Here is an 18,235-nt window from a genome sequence, read left to right on the forward strand (position 1 = left end):
TTTGTGTGTAAGCATTTGTCTTCCTGTAACCGGTGTTAGACTTTGCTTTTATAATATATGCAAATTACAAAAAAAATGAATGGAAAAAAGCAATTGACAGAAAATTTGATATGTCCTAAATTTTCAGGCTTATTTAAGGGTGTCACATATAGTGTTTATACTTTATATAATCTTTCAGGAAGTGGACATTTCTCCACATTTTTCTGCACACATAGTATATTACTGGACACTGAAGGGTTCACTTCCACAAGCTTTGATGTAATATCGTTTTTTTATTTTTTTTTAATTTCAAAAAGCTAATTTTTAGTATATTTTAGGAGGGTTTTTTTGTGATTCATTTGTGTTCACTACAGTTGCATTCATGATAATTACACACCTGGTATTACAGACAGAGTAAAATTATTTTCAGTACATTTTAGTGCTTTTATGATTCCTTTGAGTTCTCTGTCATTATAGACAGAGTAGTATTAATTAAGATTATGCAAGAAATTTTGGAGCTCTGCAGAGAATTAATAGACTAAGTTTGTATGTTTATTTGGTTTTTAATTTAGAAAATATTTAGATTGTGCAATGGAATGGAAGAAGATTTTATTGACCTACAAAACTATAATTTATTCATACAATCATGTTTAACTCATTGGGATAATCTTCATAAACCTTCAGTGATAATTATTTGTATATTAAATATATGTTTATAAAATCCAAAATATTTTCATCCTTAATTCTTCTCTACATATCCTTCCTTTATATAGTTTACTTTTATAAAACTATAGTATTGAAAGTGTTTGATAGAAACTGTGGCATATTGTTAGAAAGCCTATTGCTTAATCATTTTGTTATGCATAAAAGAATGCTGGCTATAAGTAGGCTATGGAAATGTGTGAATTTAACTGAAAAGCTCTCTTTAAAGTTCTGAGCATCTCCTCACCTAGGAAAGTCTTCTGGGGAGCTTTTAAGAATCACAGTTTAGAAGTTTTTTTAAGAGAGTTTATTCAAAGGTGTTTATATTACTTCCTCCTAAGCACAGTAATCTATTTAAAAAATAACATTTTCAACTGTAAGTGTATGAGATTATTCTACTAAATGCACTCTTAGACACCTACTCGAGGTTTCTTTCCAGCTGTAAGGAACCTTTTCCCCTGAAGAGTCAAGTCACACAGAATTCACCTTTGTTGTGGAAATAAACACGGTCATCGGGAAGCCTAGCAGGGTTAGCCAGAGAAGCTGTAACCAGAATTGTGTGTTATTTTTACATATACATCATGTAGGATTTGTGGTGGAATATCTTTTTTGTATGTGTGTATCTGCTGCAATAAAGTGAGGGACTCTGATTTATGGGAGACTGTGTTGGTCAGGATCTGTGAGAGATATTATAGTTTGTTTTATTTTTGGTATGAAACTTGGTTGTGGCTCTATGCTTCTTTGGGCTTCTGATTTAGAGTTTCTAAATTACTCCTGGATTATACGCCTAAATTAATTTCAAATCAATGGAATGACTTCACGATATTAATTATGAGACAGCACTGAGGGGCTGTCATATCTAAAATGATTTTACTTTCCATCTGTATTGCTATCAACCCAAAATGAAATTCTAAACTGAGATTCCTACTACATTCAGAAAATTTAGCAGCCAGCCATTACCAGCTAGGCTGAGTGCAAGCCTGAACATGGGTAAAATTTTATTCAGTACTGAAAAGTGAATTGCGAATATTTGATACAATACCTAACTAAAAACCTATGTTAATTGTGCTGTTAACTCTCATTCTTGCCTAGTAGCTCATATATAGATGTCTGCTATATATCATAGAGTCATAGAATGCTTTGGGTTGGAAGGGACCTTAAAGATCATTTAGTTCCAACCCCCTTGTCAGGGCCAGGGCCACCTTCCACTAGAGCAGGTTGTTCAAAGCCCCATCCAGCCCGGCCTTGAACACTTCCAGGGACAGGGCATCCACAGATTCTCTGGGCACACTGTTCTAGTGTCTCTCCACCCTCATAGTGAAGAAGTATATGCTCATATATGTATGGTGGATGTCTACTTTAATATGCATTTTACAGGATTTTTTTGGCCAACAGAAAAGTGAGCAATCAAATGGTATATGGATTCAATAATATAGTATGCCATGAAACCCTGTGATTTGGTTAGCATGCTCAATTCTTGCTTTTATCAATAGGAGCCACATGAGAAATGAGTAAATCTGTTCTTCTACAAGGAATTTTTGTTTAACATATATTTCTATTCTGAAATATTGGGCTTTGAATAGCTGTTAATTTGTATGTCTTTTATTTGTCTGTAAAATACTGATGTGTATTATTTGGCAACTCTATTGTGTTCTGATTCTCAGTTTATATGTTTGTCTTTATGACTGACTTCCTTCTTGATGGTATGTGGTACTAGCTGCTTTCATTGTGAAACAGAAGGCTGGCAGGGCAATATGACAGGTTAAATGGTCTTGAGAAATCAGAAATCCCTGAGATTAATTACTTTTTTTACTTCAAAATCCCTCTTTTGAAATACTCACCTTTCCTGTCATGCTGCAGGCCATCCAGCGAGAAAAGCCTGAGAAGTACAGAAAACTGCAAGATGCCAGCAGATCGGCTGAGGCCCTGGTGGAACAGATGGTGAATGGTAATTACATGGGAGTTGATTTAGATAATCTTCTTAGGGATTTGATAAATGCACAGGTTCATATTTATCACAAGAATTATATTAGCAAATATTGTCTAAATGGAACAGTAAAATAATATTGCTTTATATTTCTTTTATTTCTGAATGTTAAATCTGTTAATTAAAAAACAGGAAAAAAAATCTTACCACTTTAGTACCATGAAAAGAAATGTGTGTAAAATGTGCTCACAGTAATGAACTGTATATTAACAATCTGTTCTGCACAGAGACTTAAGTTGTAATCTTATTTTCTGACTATGCTAAGCTTTTGAAGATATATTAACTCATCTGAGTTAGAAAGCTCTGAAGGTGTTACTCTGAACAGTTTGTAAAAAATGCTTTCTGACTTATACAATGTATGTTTTGTAAGATACATATTGCTGTAATGTTCTGTATCACAGAAAAATATAACGTTCTATTGGGATTTGGAAGAGATTTTTGGCATTTGGCTTTTCAAAGATAATAAATGTCAAAGCTTATACAAGTCTTAAGAAAAAAAAACTTAGTTGTAAGCTTTTTTAAAAATTTTTATTATTGATTTTTCAAAAAAACCCCAAACCTGTTATGTCATTCTTTTGAACTTCAGATGTCATTAAGGGAAAAATAAAACTAAAGAAAGGTATATGGAAATAAAATTGTAAGTCATACCATTGTCCTTGATATTAAGGAATGTCTAACTTTCCAATAAAATATGCAACACAGGCCAGTATCTGTCCTACTCATATGATTACCAGAAAAATAGATTTTAAATGCACTGAGCTTCAGAGCATATATGTATAATAACAATAATAATGAAGAACCAATAATTTAATTGCTAAAAATAAAACATTCTTTCTTTGAGGTACTAACTGGCCAAGCTAGACAAATTTGATGGTATCATAACATTATCTTGCTTACATATGAAGGTGTTGTGTTTTAAAAGTGACCACATTTAATTATCATTACTGTAACAACTCTTGCAAGAGTTCCCTTCCTAGGCTCAGAGAACAGATTGGAGAGAGTCTGGTAACATTTGCACCCTCTTTGAAATAATTTGAGCAGTTTTCCATGGCTGATCATATTAAAAATTGTGACTTTTTTTTTTTTTTGGCCATATTTTCTGCCTGGGAGAACTGGTTGTACAGGACTTTTAAGGCAGTATGTGAAATTTGTGTGATGCCACATTGAGGTTGCTATTTTGGATGGAATCTACGTAGGACACATTTAGCAGTGCCCCACTCTTCTTTGGCCAAATGCAGATTTGCACCTCTAGAATTCCAGCTTCAATTTTTTTAGATTACGTAGTACTTTCTGGTAATTTCAATTTTAGTTGAAGAACTCACTAGCACATTATATATTACTTTTCCGGTAATGTACTATGTACCATGTCTAATACCAAGTAGATTAACTTTCTGTCTTAAATATTCTCATGTGGTTTTAACTCAAGGTTCTCTTTTTCCTCCTTCAGTCCATGGGTCCATGCTTATTCATGGTTTACAGATGTTGTGATCTCAACTGTGGCTAGTTGTACATATAAATATTTCCAATATCTCCCAAACCACACCTTTTTTAGGAAGCATATCTTCCAGTTGGGGTGTAAGCCAGTATCTGTTCCCTATAACTGCTCTGAGCTCTGTATCATGCCATATATCTTCATAGGCTTGGTAGCAAGAATATTCTAGCAGGGATGACAGGATAGTTGCCTGTGAAATTGAAGATCCTTTTTGTAATAGTTTTAGAGAATAAACAACTCCTTTTAAAAGATAAATCTTTCCTCTGGACTTGAAGCCTTAAACATTTATGGGACTTTCAGCTACTCCACTGCTGCAAAGGCAGTTTGAAGAATAGTTAAGAAATGGTTAAATAATGCAGTAATCACCACCAGGTGTGAGTGATAGAGAGCAGAAGTTGCTTTGGGACATGCAGTCTTCATCTCTGATATTTGTTTCTGTAGATTTCTGGATTCACTAAGAACAAGAGGAAAGGACATAGCATAGGAATGCTTTGCTGAATCTCCAAAATAAGGTTCAACAAAGCAAACTGAATGTGCCTACATACCTTCCTCTTCTAATGCTGGAAGTCTTTTCTGTAATATGGGAAAGAACTGGAATTAAAGTGCCTTTATAGATTTGTGGGAGACATGTGGTTTAACGTCTAGTGATATAGAGCAGTTGTGAAGTCAAGTCATGACAATTTTAACTGCATTGTTATTTTTTACTTATTGTGTACCAATTAGATCTGGACTAATAATGATTAGACTCTTAAGGTCCCAGTTATTCTATCACTAAATTCTTGGCTTTACTTATATATAAGATGTGCTTCCACTTCATTTGTAAACAAGATTCTGAATGTAACAGAAGAAGAGCATTAAAAGATGAAAAGTCCTGGTGGATTTAAGAGTTCAGAATGGTGGTGAATTTCATTGTTGTATCACTTATATTTATTTTCTTGCTTTTAACTTTATTGTGATAGGAGAGGGAATAAATAAAAAATAAGATTAAACTTCTAAAGAAAATTGGATTGCTCTATTTAGGGTTTCATTTAGTTGTTCCTTAGCACAGAAGATCTATTCTTGCCTTACATCAATGCTTTCAGCACTTGTGAGCAAAAGTACTTTGCACTGGAAAGATCTGCCACCTCGCACAGTGTAGCTCATCTTGTGTTTGTAAGCAGTGTGTCTGGATATTGCCATTTGAAGGACTTCTTCCATCACAGGGGAAATAATTTATGCTTTTGCTGGTTGATTCTTTACCCAACCACCCATCTTCTACATGGGCTGTGCTATGCCTCTCCTTGCCCCTGCTTTTAAAGAAGTCTGATAATTACCATCTTATTTTTATTAAACATGCATCTCCTTTTTCACCAGTGTTTCTAGAAAAAAAAAATAAATCTGTTTTTCTTTTTAAATTCTATTCTAAAATAGAATAACAAACCTGTTGATGCACAACTGAAGCATTTTAGCAGTTTTAGTGGACACTTGACTATTATAGTAGTTTAGAATAAAATAAATAGGGCATCAAAATGAGTAGTCAGAGAATTCTGATAAGCAGCATTAAAGTGAAAGCAAATTAATTTATTGTGGTAAAACATGTAATTGTTAAATGCCACTGTGCTCTGGAAGAAATATTTTGTTTCGTGAGTTACCATTTCACATATGCTTATGAGTCATAAGCTATAAAAACACAGATAATATTATATTATTCTATCACAGAGCCATAGCAAATGATAAATGAACTTAATAAGATATACTTCACATTAAGTGGCAATTCTGGAGTACTTACATGTAAGGTGCTGCACAATTAAAAATATTCAGATACATTTTGTTACACACAGTACACAAGGTAACAAAATTAATAGATGCACTTCAGATAATGATCTGTTTCCTCTGGGTACAGTATATTTATTCACTGATTACATCAGAAGCTTTTGGATTATGAAACATGAAACATTATGAACCATTATTACTAAAATAATATTGTTTTACCAGAGAATGGGGTTTATATTGCTTCTTCACCTGCTTGTCAACTTTTGGTATGTCTTGCTAACATAAGTGAAGTTGGTGATTGCTATAGTTGCTAAAGATGAGGAAGGAATCAGTACTTATCTTAGAAGTAAATTTCAAATACTTGATTTTCACCAATTTAATGAAGAACTATAAACATTAAAATCATGCCCTCAATGCATCAACTACTCAAATAGTTATTAGTTTATCATTTTCAATGAGAAGGAAGACAAGCTTTGTTCAAAGTAAGACAAAATTATGACAAATTTGTCCAAATGCTTTCAAGTGCAAGTAATTGCCATTTTCTTGCATCCTTCTTAGAATTCCATAGCAACATCTGATAGACAACTTTGAGTTGCCTGAGTGGTCTGAATTAGAAGAGTTTTAAAAATGCATTCTGTGGAGATTTTCAGATAGCTCTTCCTTTGAGTAGGACATTGTGTTGTCTAACAGAGGTACAAATCTGCAATCTTTTACCAAACATAGCTCTGCACACTCTGATCTTCTACTGTTCCCTTCCATTACATAAAGAGGAAAGGCATTTCTTTGTTCATCTGTGAACATTTAGAATGAAAGTTTAGATATTAAAGAAAATAATCAAATAAAATTGAATAATAGTGGGTATTTTCACATACTTAAATGCTATTTTAAGAGGAACATATGAATGAAAAGAAGAAAAGAGGATCTGATTAATCTAGGTTTCATCTGAAATAGAGTGCTCTCTGAATCCTTGAAGAAAATATTACTGTGAAAAGTATTATTATGTAAGGAAAATCCATGACTGCACTTCCCATGGTAATCATAATCTTGCCTAAGGGTACTTTGGAGACTGTGGCAGCTAAAAAGAGGGAAAAGGAGGAATAAATAAAAGTGATCTTTTTAATATGTATTCCGCCAAACTAATAGGCAATGTCTTCCAGGTTCAGAGGTAATCATGAACACCGTGTCAAAGATAGCTGCACTCTGTTATGAGTATACAGCATTTTTATAACCAAAGTCACAACAGAACAGAAGCAATTGTTGAAATATAGCATAGTTAAAGGCTCGTCTTCTCTGTTATGTGTTTGTTCTTGCTGTTGTTAAGATTCAGTATCTATGTGCCTGGTCATCCTTGGTTGTTGTTATTCAGAGATGCTAGGCCATTTAGGTTTATGTTGCCTCTTCACATATTACTGCATGCTCATTAGACATTACGCTTTAAGAAAATGTAGTTATTCATACCACATCTCTGGATGCCAACACATGCACACAAAAGACCAGATCACTGTGGGATTTTATAATATTAAGATGTGTCAAAAGACTGTTCACCTCTTCATGTTTTAAAATTCGTTTTATATCCTTGCTCAGCCAAACTGTGCCATCTGATTTCCAGAATATAATGTGTAGGTATAGCCGCTCCAGCTGCGACAGTTGCCATTACCTCCCAGTAGTACTGAGCTTCCTATCTTTCCACATTTTTGCTTGTAATTTTTGAAATCGCGTACAATTTACTTGGCTAGGGCAACATCCTAGAAGCAGAACATGTCCAGGGAACTGCTATCAGGTACAGCACAGTCTGTTTCCAAGTGACTCCTGATGGAATAGCCCTGACCTGAATCCAGAATAGGATTTGCCAGAGATCTGTGCTTCACCACAACAGACATGATCCCAAATTATCATTTAGTGCAGCTTACCATATAGCATGCATTATAGCGATTCCTTAGAAAATTTTATTACAATAAATAAAGTACTTTTATTACTTGAGGCATTTAGCTGTCATTAGCACTATGTTTCCTATGTCCTAGCTTCAAAAACGGCACATGAACTTTCTATTTCCTATCCTTGATAAAGAATTTTTTCTGGAAATTTGGAGTACAGTCTGCAAATAAGATAAACCATATTAACAACATATCAAACATAATGAAAATATAGCACTGAAGGCTTTTGTCTCATTTGCTATTAAACTTGTTTTTTGAGAAATAGAAAAACACCCTAAATTTGCTTGATCTGACAAAAATGCAGCTTCTGTTTTACTAGTTAAGTAGTGTATGACTAAGTGACCATGTTATTAAAAATATCCTTAAGCATATAGCATTACTCAATGGACTGAAAATTTATTAATATTGAAATCAATATAGTTCCTATTGATATGTGTGTCATTACATGTCATGCCAGTAAAAAAAGTTTAGGGATTACATTTAAACTTCCTCTGAAAAATAAAGGAGATGCTTAAGTTGATATTATTTTGAACTCAACTTGATTTCAGGTTTTGGAATAACTATAAAGGATCTTATTGTAAGACCCCTTGGCTTATTTTCAATATGTCTTGCCTTGCTTTCTTCACAGCATATTCAGAGTTCCTTCACCTTTAACTAATTCTAAATAATTGCTTTGTCTGTAATAAGTAACATCAGTTTTCTTTTATGAACTTTAAGTATGATTATTAAACAATAGACAGAAATAGGCAAACTAGATCAGAGAAACCAAACCCTGGCTGAAAATAACTATAGACAAGTGTCATCTCTGGTTTCTTGGCTCAGCGTCTGCTGATCATTGTTGCTGGATACAGGGAAATGGCCTAGATGGAGGTTTGATCAGGTCATATGTTTATTCCTCAGTGCTTATGATATTTCTAAAATAACATATAATGTAAAATTTAAGAACTGTATTATCAGAAACATCAAAATAGCTGTGGAATATAGTTCCCATTCATTTGAATTGGTCTTTTTTTTGAAAAAAGAAAAAACCAAACTAAACCAAAACTAACGAGAAACAACAACAACAAAACAAAATAAAATAAAAATAAATAATAAAAACAAACCACACACACAAAACAGTCTTGTACATTAAAATCTAATTACAGTCCAGACAGAGTTTTCGAAACCCAGCTGTCAGGCATTTTCTTATTTCTTACAGCAGTTTTAATTAGCTTTATGTATTATATCTCTACTTTCTGCTTTATTCCCATTCTTTTACTATAATGCACTTTATAATTCATTCCCATAGCAACAAAAGTACCCTGGCAGCAACCTAAAATATTTTTGAAAAGCTCTCTCCACTAATGTGTAACATCTGTATGTTCAAGACTGCTATTTGATGATATATCATTAATTGGATTTATGAGCTCTCAAATGCAGAAATTGAATTGTTAAATTATTTTACTTTTTTTTTTTTTTTTTTAAATTTGTGACTTATTTAAGTGTTGAACTTCTCTTGTTTTCTTCCTAGAGGGTCTGAATGCTGACAACATTAGACAAGCCTCAGAGCAGCTGAAGAGCCGCTGGATTGAGTTCTGTCAGTTGCTGAGTGAAAGAGTGGCATGGCTGGAGTACCAAAATAACATCATTGACTTCTACTCCCAGCTGCAGCAACTGGAGCAGACAGCAATTACTGCAGAAAACTGGCTGAAAACACAACCCGCACCAGCAACAGATCCTGCTACGGTGAAAGCTCAGTTGGAAAAATGCAAGGTTAGGGATTCTTCTCCAAGTTTTTTGTAATGTTGTATTCATAGATGTTCCAATAGTGGGCCAGATTATGACCTACGCTATATCCATATAAAAGTGGAAAATGGACTCCTTATCTTTCTGAGGTAATTATTGAAATTATTTAATCAAGGAAACAAAAGACTTGTAAAGAAATAAAGAGGCAATGCAACCTAGCTTATGGATATCTAAAACTGCCCCACATATTTTGTTAATAAGATACTCAGATACCTAAAGTTAGGTAACTATACCCTTAAACTCTTATTTTTTTTTTTTTTTCCTTTTTCTTCCCTATCGGAATCTGAGTCTTTTGTTCTCATAAGAATCTGGGCCAGAAAATTGTCTTCATGGTCAAGTCCAAAGTTCTGCCATTGCAGACCACTTTAATTGTTATATGCCCTATATTTTCATGCAGAGTGGATTATGTAGTCTAATGAAAAAATATTCCTCTGTAATCATATGACAGAATTAATTACAATAGTTGTACAAAAATGGTCACACCAATTCACGTCTTATTGTCCCTAAATATTTTTGTTGGTTTGCTGCATCATAATAGAGATTTGCTTCTCAAACTGCAGATAGCTCTGTGGGTGGGGATTACTTACAAGCTAATATTTTTTGACAGGAATCTATTGAGATGTAGTAATAAATTATAAATTGCATACCGTACTTGTAGAAGTTTACTTTATGAAATGCCAGGTTCCAAAAGCTCTCAAACTGAAAATAATGTTTGAACCTCCAATTTAGATCTATGCTATTCTATTTTTAGGCATTTCCAAGCTGTCATTGTGGTTACAGGGCTTCTCAGTTTTCTTGAAGAAAGCTTCTGTTAGAGCAGCTCTACTATGAACTCTACACTTGGTTTACTTTCCTCATTTATTTTTGTTTAGTGGTTGCAAGCGTCATAGTGTGCACAAGGTCTCCTGAAGGTATAATAGCATGACCTCAACCTATAGTGTGTTACTGTGGGGCTGCTAGAAATCACTGTACATCTTCACCTTTTTTTACTTCATGTTATTTAGCCTGCACATAATCTAATAGAGCTGGGTCCAGGATTATGGGAAATGAAGAAGTTTTATCTCCCCAGCTCAATGTGAAAAGGATGCTTCTCAGGCATGGATTTTTAATGTACTCTCTATCTTGTTTTCTTCGAACGTTACACTACTAATGTGATAATGTCATTTGAAAGTGACTTAAAATAATGGTAAGAAAATCATATTGGGAGCAGGGGTATCAATTGTAAGAAACTGTTTAAAAAGTTGAATTTGTTCTTACAGTAACTGGTGTAGTGGGAAGCAAAACAGTTGTGTAATGTGCGTTGAAACAGCACTGATTTCGTGGCACTAGCGATTTCATTTGTTGGCCAGCTTTATCTTGATGTTTTTGTTCAAACATGCAGGATGAAATCATCCGAATGTCAACCCTTCAGCCCCAAATTGAAAGGCTAAAGGCTCAAAGTCAGGTGCTCAAAGAGAAAGAACAAGGGCCGGTGTTTCTGGATGCTGACCTTGCTGCTTTTACCAGCCATTTCAAACAAATACTTGCTGACATGAATGCCAGAGAAAAGCAGCTACAGACCAGTAAGTGTTCATGACAAGAAGTCAATTTACCTGACTAGCATGCAAAGAATGCGTGTCTATATTTTGCTTTCCTACTTTAGTATTTGCTTTTCTCATGCTAAACCAGTAGTATGAATTAGGTGGTCTTTTTTGCGATTGAGTCAGTCTTTCAGAAATTATCAGTGCAGTACTCAGAGGCAAAGATTATACTCAATGTAGTTCTACCATCAAATCTCTTGTTAGCATATTTATGGACAGATCTATTGATATGTTTTAGCAACGTAAAGCTTTTTATGTTTACTCAGATTATGAGGTGGGGTTGTCTATGTCTGTCAGTAGAGAGGAGAGAGACTTCATGTGCAGGAGAGAATCTGCTTAAATTTTCTTAGAATAGAAATGTAACTCCATAAAGCCAATCAAAGATAGAAACTGCTTTAGGTTATCTAGTTTTTCATCATGTGATAAAATATTCTGGTTTTGTAACACAGAATATATGACTGCTAGTTATGACATTATTTACAATATTTGTAATAAAACACATTTTTCAAGAGAGGGAAAAGGTTCTACCAAAAGAGAAAGTTGACTTTATTTCTTATTGAAGATATGTAGCATGCTAGTGACTACTGTACCCTTTCTGTGTTTGATTATGAAATTAAAAAATAAAGTATAGGATAAAAATATAAATTTATTTTTTCTCACCAGCAAAGAGATTATTTGCCCCTTAAACCAATGATATCTGTGAGTGAGTGCACTGTTTTGAAACCAGACATAATGCTAGCTCCTTCTAGTGGATCTTTATAGTATTCCTCCTAAATTCTTTCGTGAAGAGATTTTGATTTGTTTTTCATCCACAACTGCATTATTGTGCTGCTGTGGTTATTTCACACATGCACACACATGCAAATGGAAGAGGTGATGGTGCATAGGAGAAGTGAAGAAATAAAATGTAAATGTGCCATACCAACAGCAAAATTGTTATGATACTTACAATGGTCTTTCACCAATCATAGTACACCTGTAGAAGAAAAAAAACGTAAGCAAGCATTCTATCCATTTCAGAGCTGCAATTTTTTCTTAAGACCTAAACTATGATTTAGTAGCAATAATATTAATTGTTAGGTTTTGAGTGATAAAATTGGCTTAGCTTTCTTTGAAGGTGCCTTTTGAGTTGAAGATATATCTGGGATGTTTGTAAGAAAATATTAAAATAATAAGTAATATGTAAGTCATTTAATTTTTCTGTTGCATTCATTTCCTCAGGTAATTACATTTTATTTAAATAGAGATCAAAAGGGAAAAGAAACCTGTGAAATGAATGTGTATGTGATAATGTCCTATACTTTGGAGGATCTTTTATCCTTTTCCTCTGTGGTGAAAATTTATAAGGATAGGAAATAAAAACACCTAAAAAAATGTGTATCTTTAAAAGGTATTTATTATGACATTAGATCTTGTAGAACTGGAGAAGAGCTTCCCTTCTATTTCTTTTAAGAGGTTAATAAATAAAATAACTGAAAGTGTTAAAGCACTTGCAGAACATAAATTATGTTTTGTACAAGGTTCCTTACGATTCCACTTTGAGAATTTCTGTTGAAAGATGTGGGAGATGGGAATCACAGATTTCGTGAAGGTATCAATATAAAGACGGATGAACAGCTTCAAATATTTGAATTACAAAATAAGCAAAACACAGTTGTGTGAAAACCACCATGGTTTTAAACAACACAGTTACTACTGAGATTTTTTATGGGAAATACACGCGATTCAATCTAGTTCATTCATTTAAGGGAATAATTCTTTACTGAAATGATCCCATAGATTATATTCATTGCCTTTCTTCTTCTGTCACAATCATAGGATTTGTCCTGGCTGTAGGAGGTACCCATTGCAACATATCCGATGTCATTTGATAGCTGTTGAGATAATTGTATTCTCATTTCGTTTCTGATTTGGGAAAATAATTTTGGCTGGGAAATCTGTTCACAAAAAAAAGGCTGGAAGGAAAAGTGAGAGGATGTGTTTTACTTATTTGGAAAGCTATTTTCACAGGTTTAAATATTTCTACTTATTAAAAATATATGCTAAACAAATGTCTATCTGCATGTGGTATTTGCAAATTTAAGCACTTTCTCTAAAATAAATATGCAACTGTAAATGTGTTTGCCTTTCAGTTCTCAAGGTTTGTAACATTGGTCACATCAAAATGTATTCTCTATTAGTGGAATAGATTAATCCAGCAGCATTTTCCTGTTATGGGTTGGGAACAGTATTCTGATTTTTCACAGTGATATTTTGTTATATGGTTCTGTCATGAGTCTAGTTCAGCTATTGCTTCGTTTGTGGACATGCTATGTCTTTTTGACTACCAATTCAGTCTTTCATATAATAAAGTAGAATCCATATTAATGCATTGTGTTTATCTTAAGGATTTTAATCCACTAACATTAGTATCACAAAGTAAATTTTAGGATAAAAATGAACAGGTCTGGATGTGTCTTCATGTTATCAGCACAGGGAAATTAGAGATGTACGCTGCCTACAGAGAGACCATAAATGCCTTAGATTATTTAGACAACTAAAATTAGGTAACGTGGATCCCACTGTTTGACTGAATTCTCACCATTGACATCATGAGTTGCAAAAGCAATATAGACTCTTCTTGAATGCTGTCCAAAAAGATGTTAATATATGTAAAATACGCATCCTTGTGGATGAAACGTTGACAGATTGTCAGGAAAAAAAAAAAAAAGCAAACAACTCTCCCCCCAAAACAAAACAAACCCACACCTAAGCCCCAAGAACTGTAGCTAGGTGAAAGGCATTGGAAAGTAGTATTTCACTGCTAGTGATCTGTAGAAGTGAAATAGGAAAACTATTGTTTCACTGACTTAAAACAGCTTTTAAATGGAATATTTAATAATGAAATCAGAAAGTCACTAGCTTGATTAAATCAACATCTGTGATCCCACTTCAGCTCTTATTTAGTCCTTCAAAGAGTAGAGAACATAATTTGTTAAAATTGGACAAAATGTTTGCAGTGTTTGGATGGCTTTAAAATTATTATTGTTGGCAAACTTTCAGGATAAGCACTTCATGCATTTTGGTGGAGTTTGCTGTAACAACAAATCTTGTGTTTTACCTGTTCCACGATACTTGTCTCTACTACTGAAAATAGCTATTATTTTATATAGCTGCCTGAAGTCATACCTTAGTCCTAAGATTTGTTTTTCATTTAAAGGATAAAATTATTTATAGAAGTCAAACATTGCATAACAATATTGAACTTAGTCTCAGATTTCTAAATGAAACTGCAGATTAAGAGTTGTATACCGCTTTAACATATCCGAGCTCTTGAAATAATATCTCTATTCATTTGTGGTGATGTGTTTAAATGCATGCTCTATTCTATGTAGGAATTGTTTGGATTAAATGAGTCAAAGACAATGTACATCTCATTAAGGAAATAAAAATATTTTAAATGCTATTTGATAAGATGGAAAATGCTTGCTTTCTGTGTTTCCAAGCATGTATTACTATTGCTTTCTGCGTAGAGAAAACAGATCACAAGGGAAAGTCCTATGCTTTATAAATCCCTAGATGTATGTGGTAAATCTGATCAGCCAAGAATTTTATAAGAGGAAAGTATACCATACAATGTGCATACTCCACAAGAGAGAGAGAGAGCTTGAATTGCCCTGATTTTGCTATGTTGTTATGATGTCTAACTGAAAGTAGAAGGTTTTTTTTTTCAAGTAGCATTCTGCTGATCAACTAAAAAATTAGGTTAAAATCTGAAGTGAGTTCTGCCAAACATGGCTGTATGAGGATGTAAGCAAGCTTGCACTTAAAAACATCAGCCATGTTATTAATCAAAATTACTTTTTGGACAATTATATAATTTCTCAGTACAGTTTCTTCTGAAACACCAGAGACATACAGGAAATACAAACAGGTGTCACATTTATTTTAGCTTTTAAATACTTCATTATTATGTGGTACAAGTTGGAAATGTTTCATTTCCAACCAGACATGCTATTTGTCTTTACTTTTCTCAATGAGTATAGAGACAACTGTTATTGAGGGCAGAGGGAGTATCTCTGCTAATGAGTTGCTCATGCGTGTGCCAGATGTTGTTTATTTACAGCAGCTGTAATGTTGGCGCAATAAGCACAGTGCAATAAAGTTCAACTTTAATGCAGAAGAAAGATTAATTTTCTAAGTTTTTAACAGATGTCTTAAACAGAACATTTTACTTGAACAGAAACATTAAACACACACATGGGTCATAAAAGGGAATGCTGTTTTTTACTGCATTTCTGAAATTAGATTTTTGGTTAAGTGCGATGGTTAGTTTGTTGTTTTCTAAACACAAATTTAAACTAGTTGTCTTTGCCATATAAGTTGTCATGTGATCTGTAACAAGACAGTCAAATGACACACAACTGATAAAATGACAGGGATAGCGAAAACATTAGAATGAGTGCATTCATTCCTCAAAAATTGTATCTTTCCACAATTTTTGGAAAATTTTCATATGGACATACCGGGCCTGATGCAATTGGTTGCAAAATAGTCATTGACTTCAGTAAGGCTCGCTATTTATCAAACAATTTATGTCAGTAAACCAAACAATGAAGCACAAAATTATTGTATGTCTTCCCTTTTTCTTCCCTGTGGAATGCAGTTTTTGACAGTTTGCCTCCTGAACGCTACAGAGAGACAATGACCACTATACTTGTGTGGATCCAGCAGTCAGAAACCAAACTCTCCATGCCTCAGGTTGCAGTTGCTGAATATGAAATCATGGAGCAGAGACTCAAGGAGCTCAAGGTGAGTGGTCAGGCTGTGGGAGCAAACATCTCGGATGAAAAGTTGAGAGGAACTGAATGCAAAGTCGGCATGAGCTTGCTGATCTTACATATCTTGAGTAAACTACACCAAGCCAAGGGCTTCAGCAGATGGTAGATACTTAATCTGATACCTAAAGGAGTGAGAGTGTTCTTCACTGTTAAAACGAATTTTATAAGATATCAAACATGTTAAAAAAAAAAGACTTTGTTTTTCCCTATGATATGTATATAAAATATCCCTTTGAGAATAGATCTGGCAATTAAGTATAGATTTAGCTCGTTTCAATTTCCAGTGCTACCATGGAAACAACTGTGATTTGCAAAATGCAGCATGTGCTTTGTCAGATTTCCTGTTGTGGAATAAGTTTTGCCAGTGAGTACAAACTTTTCCTGCATTTCAATGTTTGTTATTGTTCTACTATTGGATGGCTAATCAGCATGTCATTTGATGCAACTAGCAATGCATATGCAGAAAAAAAAATGTAGAATATAGGAAAAAAAAGTTAGATGCAGCAAATTTGGGCAAAAGTTTGGAGGAGAACTTATCAAAAACTTTATATCTAAGAAGCAGTTCCAAATTTATTGTTTTCTTTTATGTATAGTCTGATTCTTTTGAAAGTGTAATCATTAGAGCCGTAGTAAATTCCTATCTTGAATTAGTGAAGTGTATGTGGCTAACCTCTATTAACAAGTATAAACACTGCTGGTTATATTCTCAGTTCAACTAAAAATTCTACTTTGTAGTTTGTGTGAGCAAAGCAATTCAAAATTTCTCAGTAGACTATGTCATTGGATGTTTTAGCAAAGGTGACCTACATTTTTAGTTTTCAGTTCTTTCTTCAGCAGTCTCACCTACCTTTGTGAAACAGAGAGAATTACCCAACACATTAATCAGGATACTATCTGCTTCTTATTCATAGGCTCTGCAAAGCTCTCTGCAAGAGCAGCAAAAAGGCCTGAACTATCTCAGCACAACTGTGGAAGACATGTCCAGGAAAGCCCCTGCAGAAGTCAGCCAGAAATATAGATCGGAAATTGAGGTGATCGTTGGCCGCTGGAAGAAATTATCAGCGCAGCTGGTGGAACATTGCCAGAAACTTGAGGAGCGTATGACTAAACTCCAGCGATTCCAGGTTAAATAAACTTTTTCAGACTCCTCTACTATGCGGTAGCTTGTGGCCATGAGAATGGCACAGCATGCATTTCACTTGATTTCGATGGGTCCAAGATTTTACTTTGAATCCTGATTTTGTGACTGTTTCTGCCTGTGTTGTTTCAATGGCAAAACTTAACTTTGATTTCAGTGAAATTACTACTAATATTCCTCTGTTTACTTTTCCAATGTAGCTGAAATTCTCTTTCATGCAGCTGAAGTAGCTCTAACCATACTGACTTTAAAGGATTAACTTACATGATTGAAGTACTTTGTAATGTGGTAGTTGCCAGAAAGGAGGAATGTGCATTACTTACACAGTTGTGTGAATTTCAGGTGTTTGGAGTGTTTCTCTTATTGTGAGGATCTCCTATTTATACTTATTTTTAAATCACATGTATCAGCATTACAGAGCATGTCTGTGACTTAGATGTTGTAAGGTTTAAAATATGTCCATTTTTAACATATTCCTGTTCTATTTCTATATAACTTCAGGGAACAGGTTTCAGATGAACTCAGATTAACCAATCACAAAAATTGAGGAAGTATTTTCGTGGTTTTTAATATGCTTTTACTCTCCTGCCCCCCCACAAACAAACACTTGCATTCTCATGGGAGATATCACAAAGAAAGTTCTGAAGGTGGAGGTCCTGCAGCTGTACTCAAAGCTGTGTTCTCACAGTGTGTTTCTTCTCAGTATTGTCTCTCTGTATTTCTTCTATTTGTAACATGAAATATTTTTGTCCTTGGCTTCAGTTTGCTGGTATTAAAACATTATACATAATTAGCTCCACATTGTGAATTATAATACAGGTCTAATTCAATAGAGTTATCTGATCAGGATTTATTTTTTTTTTTTGTCAAATTATTCTTTCACCTCTGCTTGTGTAGGAAAAAAGAATAAAAAAGTACTCATTATTTTGTTACTCTTGATCAGTTTTTACATAAGCAAAATGGACAGAAAAAGGGGGAAACATTTTATCAGTACCATTTATAATTTAGCTTGGAATGCAGTTTAAAGACATGGTGGGATAACCTTGGCCAGCAGCCAGATGCCCTC

General features: G+C 34.0%; 1 protein-coding gene across 21 annotated transcripts in view; it reads left to right on the forward strand.

Moving 5' to 3' along the window:
• The window catches only part of DMD (dystrophin), a 1,272,535-nt gene that overhangs the window by 533,546 nt on the left and 720,754 nt on the right, over positions 1-18,235 (forward strand). For all 21 annotated transcript variants that reach the window (XM_065049958.1, XM_065049956.1, XM_065049960.1 and 18 more), the window contains 5 exons: positions 2,542-2,629; positions 9,357-9,598; positions 11,013-11,193; positions 15,857-16,002; positions 16,943-17,155. In XM_065049958.1, the coding sequence (XP_064906030.1) occupies positions 2,542-2,629; positions 9,357-9,598; positions 11,013-11,193; positions 15,857-16,002; positions 16,943-17,155 (870 nt within the window). The remainder of the gene's footprint in view (positions 1-2,541; positions 2,630-9,356; positions 9,599-11,012; positions 11,194-15,856; positions 16,003-16,942; positions 17,156-18,235) is intronic.

The sequence above is a fragment of the Columba livia genome, chromosome 1 (genome assembly GCF_036013475.1).
Source record: "Columba livia isolate bColLiv1 breed racing homer chromosome 1, bColLiv1.pat.W.v2, whole genome shotgun sequence".
NCBI classification, from domain to species: Eukaryota; Metazoa; Chordata; class Aves; order Columbiformes; family Columbidae; genus Columba; species Columba livia.